Source organism: Poecilia formosa, unplaced genomic scaffold, assembly GCF_000485575.1.
Source record: "Poecilia formosa unplaced genomic scaffold, Poecilia_formosa-5.1.2 Scaffold33, whole genome shotgun sequence".
NCBI classification, from domain to species: domain Eukaryota; kingdom Metazoa; phylum Chordata; class Actinopteri; order Cyprinodontiformes; family Poeciliidae; genus Poecilia; species Poecilia formosa.
Window position 1 is genome coordinate 1,930,173 of NW_006799972.1, and position 15,985 is coordinate 1,946,157.

A 15,985-nucleotide genomic window follows, 5' to 3' on the forward strand; every position below is an offset into this window, starting at 1 on the left:
ACACACACACACACACACACACGGAAATCAGTGCTCTTTCGGGATGATTGCAATCGGTGGTGGTGTGGATCCTAAAAAAAAGTGAGATAGAATTTAAATTGGATGTTAAATAAGCATTACTCTTCCTGATTGTCTGACCAGCCAAGGAAAGTGGGCAAGCGGTGAGGCAGAGCTTGCTCCTCCTCCTCATGGAGATATGAGAAATTGGGGTGAGATTGAATTAAAGCGTGAACAATTAGAGATGTGGTGGGGGTGATGCTTACCTTTAACCATTTCATCCAGAGCGTGAGAGGCCGTCCATAAACTGTATATAGAAACATGCGGCAATAATATATTTTATAGTAGTGCAGGTGAGATGGGCTGGTGACATATATGGGTAAATATAGATTTATTTTTCATATGTTATTTAAAATGAGAGTTTTGTAACATAACATGAAAAACATATTTTATTTATGTTGTGTTTGAACGGTAAAGGGATGCTTGTTATTGCACTTATGTAGATGGATAGATAGATAGATAGATAGATAGATAGATAGATAGATAGATAGATAGATAGATAGATAGATAGATAGATAGTGGCTTTACACGCCATGGCACAGTTCAATGTCGTCTTCACGAAGAAAGAGTCCAGCTGGACTCAGCCCATCTGGCTCCTGTGGTACCATCATCACCTCCTCCTTGTCAGGGTTTATCCCCATGGAAACTTTCCTGCAGCCAAGACTGGCGTTTGTAAAGAATTCAGGTCTCTGGAGGCTTATTTTCTGTTGTTGTTTTCTCAAGTCCTTTGGCCTCTGGGAATTTCTTTTGACCAATTTACATGTCAAGAGCCCCCTTAGACCTGCGTTCCCCACCACAGAGTGGAACAAGATTCGGAGACAGCTCAATTTGGGAAACCTCCCCTTTGCCAGGCCTCTTTTTTTTTTAGGAGCATTACTTTTGGCCTGTCAGTCGTCTCATTCCAACGACTGGCACAATATAATGCATTCTTTCTTTTTTAAGCTCAATCTTACATTTACTCTTATTCCTTATTTTGTTTTCTGAGTTTTCATACTTTTATTTTCACTTTTCTTTTTTTTACCAACATGCAAGCTGTTTTATATTGAACTTAATGTAAGGCTTCCACTTTACCAGCAGATGTATATACTAAGCAAAGAAAAAGAAAAGTGTGTGCTGTAGAAAAAGTTAACTTATTTACTCTGCTAGAAGAGGATTTTAATGTTGAAGCTACCTTAACATTTTGTCTCACTGCCTTCTTCTTCTTGTGATTGCTTTTAGGGCAAGCATTGTGCAGAAGAGAATCATCTATTTTCAGGATGAAGGTGCACTGACCAAGCGAATGTGTGAGAAAGGTAAGCTTAATTTACTGACATTTTATTAAACATTTAGTTTCCTTTTTATTGCCCTACTGGTAGTGATTTTTTCCCCCCACTGTGCTATTTGTGTGCGTATTTTCTTTCTGTTTTAATTTAACTGCAGGGGATTTCTTGTTTGCTGTTATAAATACTATAATGAATAGCTGCATGATTCTCCCGGCTTTGCATGGTATCGGTTGCCATGCAGCAGCAACACCTCAAAAAGAACTGTACAGTACAATTTATGTTATTTCCACGTTCCCCTTGCTTCCTACTCTGTTAACCACTCATCTCCTGGATGATGGGCTTCATTCTCTTGTCTGTATAGTTATTAGCGTTATTTATATCTCATTGTCCTCTGCTTTGTCATTTCTGAACAGAATCCTTGAATGGAGACGGCACAGATAAGCCTTTACTTGATTGCTGTGCCTGTGGAACAGCAAAGTACAGAGTCACCTTCTATGGGAACTGGTCAGAGAAGATTCACCCCAAAGACTTTCCTCGTAAGCACTATTATACTCTTGGTATTATAATATAATCTAAAATTGAAGAAAATCAGTAGCTAATCTGTTTTTATTAACATTTGACTAAAGATGGCATTTTAAAAAGTATTTATATCCTTCTCTATATTCAGGGGAAAAGTCGTTATGTGCATGGCAGCAATTAAACTCTTCTTATAACTGCTGACCAGCATCTTTCCACTGGTATTTCGACCATTTGTTGTTGTTGATGAGTTCCAAGTGGTTTGTGGTTAGAAGGCTGTCTGATCTAATCGTTAGCTCCCTATAAAGATTTTCTATTTATTTTGAGGACTCTGGCTGGATCATTCCAAAACATTAATATTGTAGTTAGAAGAAAAAATGTTGATAAAATCACCCTCTGCTGGTGAAGCGTGCAGCAGGGCACAACAAAGAGGCATATGAGTCAGAGCTGCTGGTGTATAAAAACACCTATTTAAAATAAGAACAAGAAACGCTTAGCCTGGCAGCAGAGCAGGTAAAACCTGGCAGCCCGCCAGGCTTGCAGTACAAGAGGGGAAACCCTACAATTATCTGAGCTAGTAATAAATGTATTCTGATAATAAGCAATATACTGTTACACTGCACAGGATTAGCACTTATTTAATGTTGTTTTGTAGCTACTAATTGGCATACATTGGAGCTATTAGAGTGTCGGTTGTCAATCTGTGTTGTACCAAACAATAAAAACATGGTAGCCGTTTTCCAAACTTGTTTATCTTAACAGATCTGGATAATGATTCTGTGGAAACCAAGAAAGGATTTTGATGGTTAAACCATGTGACTTATTTTGCACACCAATAGTGATATCGGTGGTAGGCTATTGCTACCTAGTTGGGTGTGATGCAAATATAACCTTCAGCCAAACTATCAGGATGTGAATTGACTTTCAGCTTACGATGCCTCTCTTGTCTAAATCTGCCTCTCCCCCAGTCAGATCAATATACTGATTACAGTGGAATGAGATAAACCCTGGAACTGAAGAAAGCCCTAATTCACTATCCTAGGCAGGAAGTAGCTGGTGTGTGATCCACTCTCTCACACGTGCATGCGTGCACTCACACATTTCATAGATGGATCAACTTAGTGGAGGAGAGGGCAAGCTGTGTGGCTTCTGTTTCATCCTGACTCTTGGGGCTCTGCAGATTGATTTCTCCTTGCACAAAGTCATTTCCTTGGTAACTAGTTATTATAACACTGCACGTATTGCACTGGACGGTGTTATTCGGTTGTACCAAACACAGACTCATGGCCATTCTGACACCTTTTCTTTCCCAACCCATGACCTTGAATTTGCATTTCTTGTTGTTGCAAGAGGAGTTTTTTTTTCTCTCTCTCTTGTGAAGTCAGCAGTCTTCCCCATCATTGTGTTTCCCAGTGACCAAGAATGCTCAAAGTTTGAACTTAAAGCTGACGCCTGCCAGACACGTCTGCTTAATTGAACATTTTTACAGCCGGGTACTTGTAGTACCCGGCTGCTTGGCAGGAAACGGTGTTCACATCAAACTGTTTAGTATGTGATACCTAGCTGATAAGGCTGAGGCTGCCCTGGTGGAGAATAAATAGGGCTAGGCACACGGCTAGCTCCTCAAACTTGCTAGTTTCCATTCGGAGTGTGGAAATTAAAAATTTTGTCATGGGAAATACATGAAATCGATACACAACTGTTCATAAAAAGTGTGCGTAAAGAATATGCACAGTGCACCTTTATGTGGAAGGCTGTTTTCTTTCTGAGATAACTGACAGAAAATGCTGCACTTTCATGCAATATTAACATTTTTTGACATTTTTATTAGCCAAGCCATAGCCACCTCCAACTTAACCACAGTTAACCTCACAATGTCTTATATCACTGGCAGATTTAGGTTCAGAATTATTTTCTTTCACCCAAGAGCTGTGTTTATGACGGGTGACAAGACAGATATGCCCTTCTCGATAATCACTGGAAAAATCTTGATTGACATTTTAGCAGTTTGTATAATTGCTGACTAGATTTTTGCCTGATTGAACTGGTATTTTGTGGATTTATCTTTGGAATGAGTTCAATGTCTTTGGGGTTAAAAGGACTCATTACCATCACTTTAATCTTTAGCTCTCTCCAGAGAGTTTTCAAAAATATCCAGGGTAAGAATCTGTCTAGGCTGCTCTGAAATGTCATCAGTTCCAGTCACAGGAAACTAAAATGATGATAATAAAAAAAAAAAAGTAAAAATACTTTTAATCCTCTGCTGAGGACAGCTCCTGTTACTCTGTAAATAGAAGTAGATTTGAATTATTTTACAAGGATTTGACATATAAAACCAAAAAAATATTTTGCTGTTCAGACAACTAAATACAAATTTTGAATTGTTGCACATTTTCATTTTAACCAGAAAGTCCATTAGATCAACCACCTTGTTAACATTATTTTTATAACAATCAGTAAAGTTTGTTTTTGTCATCAACTGTCCAAGTGCTGGTCATTCATGTATACTCAGACCCCATGAGTTACTGCTTATAAATAGTTTTAACCTGTTATGCATGTCACCTGACTGACTCATTCAGTCAGGTGACTGAATGAGTCATTCTCATTCAGTCAGTGGTTCTCATGAGTGGTTCTCATGTGGTTCTCATATTTGCAATATGTCTGTTTGGTTGCTCACTGGCCACTTTAGTCACTCCTTCCTAAAGCAGCACTATTGAGATTCACCACCTAGTGGCCACATTTATTAATTGTTTGTTGAACACACAACACTTTTTGTTAGATCTCTAGTCTTACTCCCTCCCAGCTGGCTAAACATCTAACTTTGTATTAACTTCATGCATTAGAGTTTTGGTTAGTTTGTATTATGTCATTGGCTTACATTTAATGATTTAAATGTATTCTCTTGAATTAAGTGTTGGACTTTAATAACTTTTTTGTTGTTTGATTTCTTATGTGAACCCAAGGAAACCTAGCTCAGCCAGTATTTCTTCTTTGATTTGCCCCCCCGCGCCCTGGCCTACAGTCTTGTGTGAATTAAATCTTCTAGATTTACAGTTCACACACTCAAGCCAGTGCTTGATGTTGCAGTAGTTAAAGAGCATACATGTCACTTACATGGAAAGGCCATAATAGGAAAGCAGAGTGCATGATGAAAGAATGTAAAAGCATTGGGCAATAAAGTTGTGGCTGCTTTTCAATCCCAGAGACTGCAAGGATGATGCAAAAATTACCCGTAAACATCAAAAAGTTGTCAATAAATCCTTAGATGGTAAGCAATACCCCACATCTTCTGAAGTTCTGGTTTAGAAGGTGCAGCTGATTTTTAGTTTCCAATGTTGTCATATTAATCCTGTCAATACTAACTGTTTCTTAGTACTGATACCAGCACAGCTGCATAATCTCTATGTCTGCATGTACAGATGTTAAAGCCAAGATTTTACAGTTTCTCAAGCCTACATACTTATGTTTTGGATAAAAGACAATCAAAGGCACATGGGTGACATTTATTATATAACTGTAGGAGGTTTGCATTAAAAATGAAGTATTTTTTGATTGAAATAAATAACACGTGGCAAATTACAGCGAATATATATATTTTTTTCAGAATGAGATGTTTGATCTGTCAATTAAAAATAAAAGAAGCGTTTAAAGGTACTCAGTAGAGTTACTACTAACCACAATGGAAGAGGAAAAATGAAGTTAATGTAAAATAAATAAATAAATAAACAGGTTGAGAAATCCAGGTAATGAGATATTTTACTGTCTGACTCTACAGGTCGCACCAATCACTGGTCAGCCATCATCGGTGCCTCCCACTCAAAGAATTATGTGCTCTGGGAATTTGGTGGCTTAGCCAGCGAAGGTGTTAAACAGGTAGCTGAGCTGGGCTCACCAGTCAAAATGGAAGAAGAGATCAGGCAAAAGGTAAGAATCATCTGTTTGTAGAGGAGTCTTGTAAAAGTGCTAAATAAACCCTATGAGTTCGCTAATCAGTGATTAGTGTCCCATCCTATGAGTTATTTCAAGCTTCTATGTTACCTTAGTTACAGATCTTCATTTAGATTTAAATATAAGATTTTAAGATTATTTAGTTTATTTTTAAATGTTTACATGGGCTTGTCCCATCTTGCCTGTTTGAGCTGCTTAACTCTTACTCTCCAGCTGATCCGCTGCTCCTAGAGGTACCACGGTCGAACCTGAAGCTCAGAGGAGGTAGAGCTTTAACTCTTGCAGCTCCAAAATTATGGATCGATTTGCCATTATCCACTTTTAAAACTCATCTTAAGAAACATTTTTATTATTTGGCTTTGTGCTCTTCCCTCTGCTGTTGCTATTGTTGTTTTCTGTCCTTTCCACATTTTGTGTGTTTATCGATTATTATCTCTGCAGCACTTTGTCACAGCTGTCGTTGTTTTAAAGTGCTTTACAAATACAGTAGTAGTAGTAACTACAAAGCATACCACCTCATTTGGATCTGCTATGGAGAGTAAAATATTCTACATGAAAATCAGTTAAAAAATATTAAATTGAGCCTTAAAATTCTTAAATGCTGGGTTAATATTTTATCAGATTGATTCAGTATGAAATGGGAAGGTTTCGTAGATTCAAATAAACACAGAACATTTTATTTAGTTTTATTAACGTTCTGGCATTCCACCTCTCATCTGTCATGTTCTTCTTCTTTGTGACTTACTCACTTTGTCTTAAAATAACCCATGCTGGAGGAGCAGATGGTTCAACAGAGTTTTTATTCTTTGCTGATGCTAAAGACCTAGACTACATAATGAGAGCACAGTAAAAGCTGCAAATTTCTTGGTTGGTTTCTATTTTCCTACGGCCGTTAATGCACTCTTTTATATTTAGCTTGAACTCTAAGCTTACATCATTATACAAGTTACCTCTGACCTTAGAAGCGAGAGTGAAATTGCAGTGGACTTGATTGATTCTAATTCATCTAATTCTATTCTAATTCTAATTCTAATTCATCTAATAACTGTTAAAAACATGCATTGTCAAATAATAATATATTCTTGTGTGTGTGTTTTTCAAAAGCAAGTATTGTCAAAGTGTTTTAAATTAATCCCACTGACAAACACACAGTTAAATCCTTGTTAATTTGTCAAGTTATAAGAAAATGTCCACACTTTGCGTTGTGCACACGTTTGTTAATTGTGGATATTTGAGATCGGAAGACTTAACTTTCTTAACGCTGTTCTTTAATTCCCTCAACAAATTCTGGATGGGATTCCGGTCTTCACAATTGCTTGGCTTCTCCTTAATGTTGTCATCTAGATTTTCTGTACTCTCTTCGCATTGTGCGAAGGCATGACATAAGGAACAAGAAAAAATAACACTCCCGTAATCTCTTTCTACATATTAAACACTATGATCACCAACTTGCCATGGATTTTCCACATTGAAAAAAAAGCCTTATAAATGCGGCATGTAAACTCAAAATATAAGATGTGATGTAACTACAATTCAGAAATCATAGCAATGGGCCAATAGTAACATAACTTTATCTCACTTTACACAATGCAGACATTTTACTCACCAGTAGGATGATGGTTGGTAGAAACCTGAAGGGGAACTAAAGCCATAATTTGCTGTCTGATTAATTTGGGAAATAAGTATATGATAACTGGGGGTACTGGTCAATTTGTTGAACCCTTATTTCAACAGGCAAAACATTAAGAACAATTTCTCATATACAATGTTAGCCTGAAACCTAAAAGGGAAGCGAGGGGGACAGGATACCAGTATTTGCATACATACAAAGGACAATGTGTTCATTCTGCAAAAACAATTACACAACTCCTTGAAAAAGTAATTTACTCTGTCTTCCAAAGCAGGAAATTAAATCAGAGTGTCAAGATGTCGTGTATTTTGATAAAAGTTTGAATCATTGCAGTCGCAAAACAAAAAAGACAAATGGCCAAAAGAAGCCATTTAAGGATTTTCAGTTTAATAAGTTGGAAGGAGTGAGCATTGTATCATGAGGAGGAATCTTCTGCAGTAGCTGATTTAAAGAAGGAGGTGAAAGACCTAGTAGGGTTTTATAAATGAACAAGAGACAGTGAATGTTACAACGAGACAGCAGAGAAGGTCAATTAACCTCAGAGTACAACAGTGAGTGCTGTGTTTTTTAAGGGTCATTGCTAATAAAGCGAATGGGAGAATAATAGATTGTATCCAATTTTTGGAAGACTTCTTTTGCAAGCGTGGGCATAAATTATGTCACCATAATCGAATAATGAAAGAGTACACATTTCAATAATGGCTCTTTTAGCTGAGAATGTAAAAGATGAGTGGTTTCTGTACAGGAAGCCAAGTTTTGCTTTGACCTTAGTTTGAAGTGTGTTAATGTGATGAGGGACAATGAACTGTGAATAAAAGTGCTTGTACTCTGTAACCTGCACAAGAACGGTTTCATCTGTAACAGAGAAGATCGATCTTGGGGGAACCAGGAGCTGAAGCGATTTTTTTTTTTTTTTTACATGTTGATTCTTGATTGGGGGATGCTTATTAATAACAGAACTAAAATTACCTTTGAAGAGAGTCCACACTTCCTCTACTAATGGTTCATTAAATTACATGTCCAGATGGTCAGTTGATACTTAATTATGAGATACAACAATAAATCGAGTTGGCAACAACACTGAAAAGTAATGTATTTTAGCACAAAAGGCCCTTATGAATGAATTCCTCTACCAATATCTCCAGTGTTTGTGAACTTGTAATATGATAAGTTTTTAAAAGTGTCCATTAATGCTTAGATTGGTGTTAGAGGAAGACTAGTTTCAATATTTTCCTACAAGAACAGACAATCCCCTAAAAAGACAGCATGGCATTTGCAATGGTGTGGAAAGCGTCTGCCCTCCTAATTAACATCTTTTCCATGTTTGTCACTTTTCGAAGACAATTACTATAGTCAAAGACAACACAAGTAAACACAGAATACAGGTTTTAAATGAAGGTGTTTAGTAAGAGAAAAATAAATCCAAACATACGTGGCACTGTGGTGGCTTCCTACCAGATGAAGTCAATTAAGATTAATCAATAATAAATTACATTTTCATTGTCATATTACTGATTTCAATTTCAGTGTTTCTCTTGTCTGTACTTTTTAAATGATACAAAAAAAACCCACTTAAAAACACTTTAACCTTTTTTGAATCAGTTAACACGAGTTTCATTTAAAACATGTTTAAAGTTTGTCTTTACGTTGGTCTAAAACTGGATAATTATATTTCCTAAAACAAGCATCTTGCATGTTCACTTTATCTACTTTTTCTGACTCGTAAAACATAGTCCTTGTCCTTGCGGTAAGAAGACAACTGGGCAAAAGAGTGTCCCTGCTTTGAGCCGTGAAGCGCTGCTTAGGAAGTGCTGACACAAACAGAAAGATGACTCGCTTTGCGAAGGCGTCAAGGGGAGCAGCTAGTGATGAATGCAAAATTGATATTCATAGCCCAGCTTCTCTCCAGCCACAGGGTGCACTGATCGTCGAGTGTTCTTACAAAGTTTCATTTGTAAAGCCAAGCAGGCATGCAGACCACACAAACATGCTGTCACACACCCTTACAAGCACAGCCTTTTTTTTTTGTTTTAATCCTACCTATGTCAATTCAGAGTGTGATGGCTTTATTTCGTGTTTGGATTTGTCATCCTTTCAGACCTGGGACCAGGGTGTGCTTTGGCAATTTGTCTTGCTGTGACTCCATCGGATGTGTCATAGAGAAGAATTTACATGTCCAAGGTTCAATATATTTTTTAGAATTGGAGGGTTTATTACATTGTGTATATAGGGGCACCTATGCATACATTGTCTTGAAATGTATTTGTATTGTAATAAGAAGAAAGAATATTTGATATAGCAGGGTAGATTTATGATGTCTATATCATACTTGCATGTCGACCAAACAAAATTTGGTCGACATGCAAGTTAATCTCATGTCTGACAATTCAGTCATTCAGTTTTATGACTTATCTACTAAGTCATAAAACAGACAATTAAGAAGAACACCTTTTTTTTCTTTTTCAGATTCCTTTATAAAAAGAATCATGAAGTGACCATTCACATTTAAAAAAAAATTGAATTGTAAGCAGAGGAATCATTTTTTTAAATGTCGAAAGGCTACATGACTACAGTTTGTGTAGGTTAGCCGTCAAAGTTAATAGGAAACGCATCTATTTATTATTATTTTTAAAGGCTTTGCGGGGTAAACAGATGTGCAATATTATTCCATTTTTCATGTACAATTGCTCTTATCAGTGTGGTAGGCAGCACCGGGATGCAGCTAGAGCTCATTGTTGCCATCCCTCGTTTCATGTTTGAGGTGATTTATATATGCATTTAGTCATTACAGAAGCTCAGTGTGTCACTAATGAGAAGTTTAATGAGACTCCCTCCATGGACGAGCAACCAGGGCCAAGGCCTCAGACGGATTATGAAATCTCCTATTTCCTCTCGCAGCGTGGGGTGTTTTTCATTATTACACAGTACGAACGCACACAGAATCCTCTAATATCGTGAGCCGCACAGCTGCACTAGAGAGCACAACCAACCCTCCTCCAGTCGCAGCCGGAATGGCAGATTAAAGGCAGGAAAGACATATGGATGCCCCTTAATACACCTGTGAGCCCTATGTGTGTGTTTTTTTTTCTTTCAAAATCTGCTAAAAGTAGAACTAGATGTAAATCCCTGAATAACATGAGGGGAATGAGTAATTCTGTTCTTTTTGTGTAGCTCAGTTAGTATTAGCGTGATTATTTTCGCCATATTTAAATAGGAGAACAACAGCTAACAGAAAAGATTACATTGAGTCTTTAACTCTGAGTAAACGGGTAGATATGGGTGTTTCAGCTTATACATGTGGAATTAATTCCACATGGGTTTTGCTTAATTCTAATTTTTAAGATTGCTATTTCAGATAGATCTATGTCAGATAGATCTATGAATAGTTTTGAGTACATTTTTAAACAAGTTTTTTTTTTTTTTTTGCAGCATTACAATCCTGTACAATTGTCTGCTGATTTTAAATATGACAACAAAAGAGATCTCATCTACATCTCAGACTGCATCTACCTTGGTTTAGAATTCAAATGTTAAAGTTCATAAAATAAAAAAAAAATAGATTAAATGAAATAAGTATGATATGTAGATATTCTCTCTAAAAACAACATGTCAGTGCACATCGATTTTATAAAGTTAAACTGGATAAAGCAAAACAGCCTTTCAGCAAAACTCATTTGATCAGACAAGTACTAAAACCAGTTATTTAACCTCTCAGTAAAACACTGTTTCTAGGAGCACAAAAAGAACAAAAAGAACCTTGTACTGACTGTCAAGCATGAAGGTAGAGATGTTGATTATCTTGGCATGTTTTACACCCACATTACAGATAACTGTAATGTTATTTTAGATTATAGATTCCCATCTAAGATAGACTAGGAGTGGAATTTAATCTAATTTCTGTTCTTTTTATGTCAAAAAGTGGATTATTTTACCAATCCTGTTGTACAAATCTGTTGTTTTCAGGTGAATAAAAGTAACAAACAAAAAGTACAGTACATTATTTCAAGCTCACACTGTTTTAATATTTTTTGGTATACAGGCTTTTGCTCATATGAGGGAAATAATTTTCTCCCGCCATAAATAAACATCTGTTAGATGCAAACTAAGGAACTTGCACTGACTTTGAGCCATTTTATGTTCTTCAGGAGATTTCTCATTTCATGAAAAGATTCAGTCTCTCATCAAACTATTTGAAATCAAACTGCTGCTCACCTTGATGCCATTCAGAATTTATATTTTTAACTCTCACAGTTCATTAAAGTTCTTGACCAGCTAATTATTTTTGCACTGCTGCTGGTTTTAGGAGAGCACTATATGCTGCATAGCCTGAAAGCATGTATGAAACATCAATGAAATTCAGCCTCTTTTATGTTACAAGAGGAAATGTGGCTCACATAGTTCCTGAGAACACACACAAACACACACTTTTGTGTTTTACATTTTTTCCCCCTTTGGCTCATTTCTTGGTTTTTAAAAATGGCCTGGTCTTACGTTTCAGAACGCCTCAACATTTTGTTGTTTTGACGATTAAACACTGTTTTTTTGGCTTTGTTGTGAAGATTAGATGACACAGAAATTTGCCACACCTAACTATTTAGTAGAATTCTTATTGTGACTGTTTAGTAGTTATAAAAACTGGCAGATCACCACTCGAAACCAGCAAATATCCTTACAGGCAAGAACAAAAAAAATAACCACTTGCTTTTATAAACAGCGCTTTCTGCTATCTTACTAGACTCCATCATCTTGTGCTCTTCCTTATTACATCTAAAATAAAACTTTCACTACATTATGTGAATTTTATTAATTCTTTTATTGTCTGCATAATGTAGAAAGAAACTATTACTTTGCATGGAAAGAAGCAGGAGGAAGAGGAAGAATAAACTCAAGATTATACAACATTTTAAATCACTTAAACATAGTCATTATGAGCACAACCACTTGCTATACTTTTCTGGTTGATGCTGCAGAGCATCACTGAAACCCTAAAAAAAATAAAGTAGGTTTAGTTCAATATAAAGAACATTGGAGAGTCCCATCTTGACTACTTTCCGGGTGCAGATGTACAGCAATTTTACATAAAAAATAATGCAAAATGAAGCTGGCAAGCCATAAATTGAAGTTAGCTCACTGTTGTGAATATTCTTAATGGAAGACATTCACTAAACTATTTGCTCAAGGAAAATTAGTGCTAACCAGGATTAACAAGTTAATAGTTTGGCCATACATTTGTAGCCTTTCGAATGAGCTCAAGGTAAAATTCATCAATACTTTCTAAATTCCCTTTGAATTTCCTTGATCAAATATGTGTCAGGATCTTCTATGTGTTCAAAATATTTTCCTTGATTTCATCATTTTTTCCTAAGTTCTTTAAACCTAAGTTCTTTAGTTACTTAGCTTTATTATGTTCCCCATACTATTTGATAGTCAGTCAAAATATTATGACTAATCAGTGTCTGTGTACCAATAACCTCACAATTTTAGAAGGCAGTATTTATTGAATACAAGTTTCTTGGTCACAAACTCACGTTTTGCATGCAAACAATACATCTATCCCATTAGATGGACTGTAGCTGGAGTAAATGCTGAAAGAGATCACAGTGCCCCACATATTAAAGGTCACATAGTGCTGGAAGCATCCTCTTGAGGAGTGAAGAAAATGCTGATTCATTTGAACCTAAGTTTATGCAGTAGTAATGTCATATTAACAAATTTTGTCAACTTTCCAACCTAAATATTTTAGAGTTTGACAGAAATGTTTTCAGACTATTTGAAGACATAAATTGAAGAGTTAAATACAAGCAAGGACAGAGTTTACAAACCTCCTTTTGATAACAAAGGGATGTAAACTTAGCTTCCATTTGCAGGAAGTAAAAACGCTGTAATATACTTAAAATATACCACTAAGAAAAATGTAGCTCTTCACACTGGATTATTAATTTGTTGTATAAAGCCTCAAAGACAAGTGCTTCTTTAAAAGGGTCAAGTTGTTTAATCGCTGCCTGAATTCAAAATGGCAGTATGTTTGTATGTGTATTTAGCACATATAAATGTGCTAAATACACCTTTCTGTGTCTGTATCTCCACATTGTTGCTCTCATTTGGTCAACCAAGGAATCAGTGTGATGAATGACACATCTCAGGGCCATGCAGGACTTCTCAACAATGTTTCTTCAGACTGTTTTTCTTTCTACCTCATGCTGCCCTCTAGACGCAAAACACTTAGATGGACAACATGTTAACAGGATAGTACCCACGTCTGCTACAGGCTGTTTTTTTCTCACAGGCTTCACTGTTGTCACCATTCTCTTCTTTTTCAGAAACCATCTTATCAATTTCCTAGCATTTCTTTTTTTTATTTACCATGAGTATATTGTATTTTATTTTATTTTTTTTCATCTCAGTTCCATAGACATACCATATGCTAAAATGAGGACTGACATCTTAACCCTATTCATGCTTCCCAAGCCACGATGGTCAATAAGATAAACACTACATTGTCTGAAAGAGTGTCCAGAGATTCTCATCACAACTTTTCTTATGGCATTGCTCTTTTGTTTGCTTACGGTTTTGCTTGCTGTTTTTTTTCTCAGTTTTAATGAAAGCCTATATGTGTGTATATGAAAAACGAATCATTAGCTGGCAGAGTTCTCTCAGGCTGTCAAGTCAGCTTTTTGAGCACTGCTGAGATATTCCTGTTTTGGAAAAGAAAGCTCTCAAAAACCTTTATGCCTGCCTTGGCTCATATTACTGTTATTATAACTGCTTAAAGTGATCAGAACTGCCAGATGAAAGTACAATTTAAAATGCAACAGGAAACCTAGTGTGTGCTTTCTGTGAGATTTTAAGTGTATATCTCTTTAAACACATGTAATTTATTTATCTGAGTGGATTTTGCGTTGATTATCTTTTTGTTATTAAACACCCAGGTTACAATGCGGTTGATATGAATGACTTAAATGCCTGTTTGTGTTAATCCAGCTGCATCTTGTTCATTTATTTTGTTTTTTGTAGGTATGTATTGATTATACAGCAACCAAGAGTACCTGATACCATGGGTATTGATCCCCAATGATGGAGTTGTACTAGTTAAAGATCAAAGTCAATGGAGTATGCCCAGGGGAATTTGGATTAGTGTAGATTTTCAGTCATCCAGAATATGACAAGTCCAAAGTACTTCAAGAGAACACAACCTTTTTTCTTCATTCACCAAAGAAACAATGGAACATATCTTTGTTTGAATGTAATATTATATATATATAATGTAATATTAATGTTTTTGTTTATTGGTGGCCCAGATCTCACGATGCACAGAAAATCAACATCATCATTCTTCCTTCTGTTGAGCTGAATGGAAGAAATCCTACATGTAGCTCTGAGGGGAGATGAGAATTGAGCGGAACTGTGTAGGAGGCCAATTACAGGCTAAATATCCTTTGGTTTTGTTACGGGTTAGCTCCAGAACTTTTTTGGGTATGCAACAACATCTTTTTTTGAAGGATTGTCAATTTCTATGAGTCTGAGAAAACAGTTTATGGAAATTAAAACTAAGATTAATGCTAAACATCAAACAATGCTTTTACTAAGCTCTGGATCTGTATTCTCCTGGATCGTGATTCCCCCTCTTATCAGTCTGTAATCAAGGCTGGATCGCTTTTCTTTTGATGCGCGTGGTTGCTTTTGACTGTTTATTTGTGAATCTAAGTCTGCAAGTTAATATTTTGCAGATTAAAGTGTGTGTTTGAAAATATTTGCAACATTTTGAGCTCCCCCCCCCCCACTTTTGCTGTGCAAACCATGAGAAGTAGTCAGTAACAGGTTGGAAAGGAGATTGAGCGAAATCTATATTACAGAATCTATAACACCAAGCAGCCAGGTAGTACATGTGGATACTGAAATTTAAATGAAACTATTTGCTTTTCATTCAGCTGCATGATTACTCAGCTGTGAATTGCTTCATTTTTATTTCACAGACTGTGGCAAGACTAATCAAACACTGTCAAGACTGTTTATTAACAGTGATTTGGTCTGTTATGTTTAAATTCTAAGTGTAATATGGTCAGTTGCAAATAATAATAAACTCCTTGTTCATAAGGTAATATCTTTTCAAATCTTCATGAGCAGTTAATCTGGCTCTCCAAATGCAATGAGTCATCTTAATAAATATTTTTAATGTTTGATTCATGAGGTGACCTGATAAATCTGTTTGCAAAAATGGCGATACTTGATTTTTCTGGCTCGGTGTAAATAACACCCTAGCACTGCTGCTTGAAATTCACTACGATCTTCATGTCATTTGGTAACTTTCAGAACTAGAGACTCTCTTTGCATGAGCGGGTCAAACAGATGGAGAGAGACACTGACTGACAGAGTAGGATAAGGGCAAAGGATTCAGATGCAACCTCATGCATATCCCTAACGGACTCAAAAATTAAGTGCAATTCATATCTACATCAGAGTATGTAACATATGAACAATTTTCTATCTTAAACAGATAGTGTTGCATCTGCCATTAAACTAACACAGCATTTCAGACAAAAGAAAATAACAGTAAAATGAAACTATGTGGTAA

General features: G+C 36.2%; 1 protein-coding gene across 1 annotated transcript in view; it reads left to right on the forward strand.

Moving 5' to 3' along the window:
• Window positions 1-1,250: 1,250 nt before the first annotated feature.
• Window positions 1,251-15,985, forward strand: part of spon1a (spondin 1a) — a 40,872-nt gene continuing 26,137 nt past the window's right edge. The window contains exons 1-3 of the mRNA XM_007549835.2: window positions 1,251-1,349; window positions 1,733-1,855; window positions 5,611-5,759. Of these exons, the coding sequence (XP_007549897.1) occupies window positions 1,337-1,349; window positions 1,733-1,855; window positions 5,611-5,759 (285 nt within the window). The 5' untranslated portion in view covers window positions 1,251-1,336. The remainder of the gene's footprint in view (window positions 1,350-1,732; window positions 1,856-5,610; window positions 5,760-15,985) is intronic.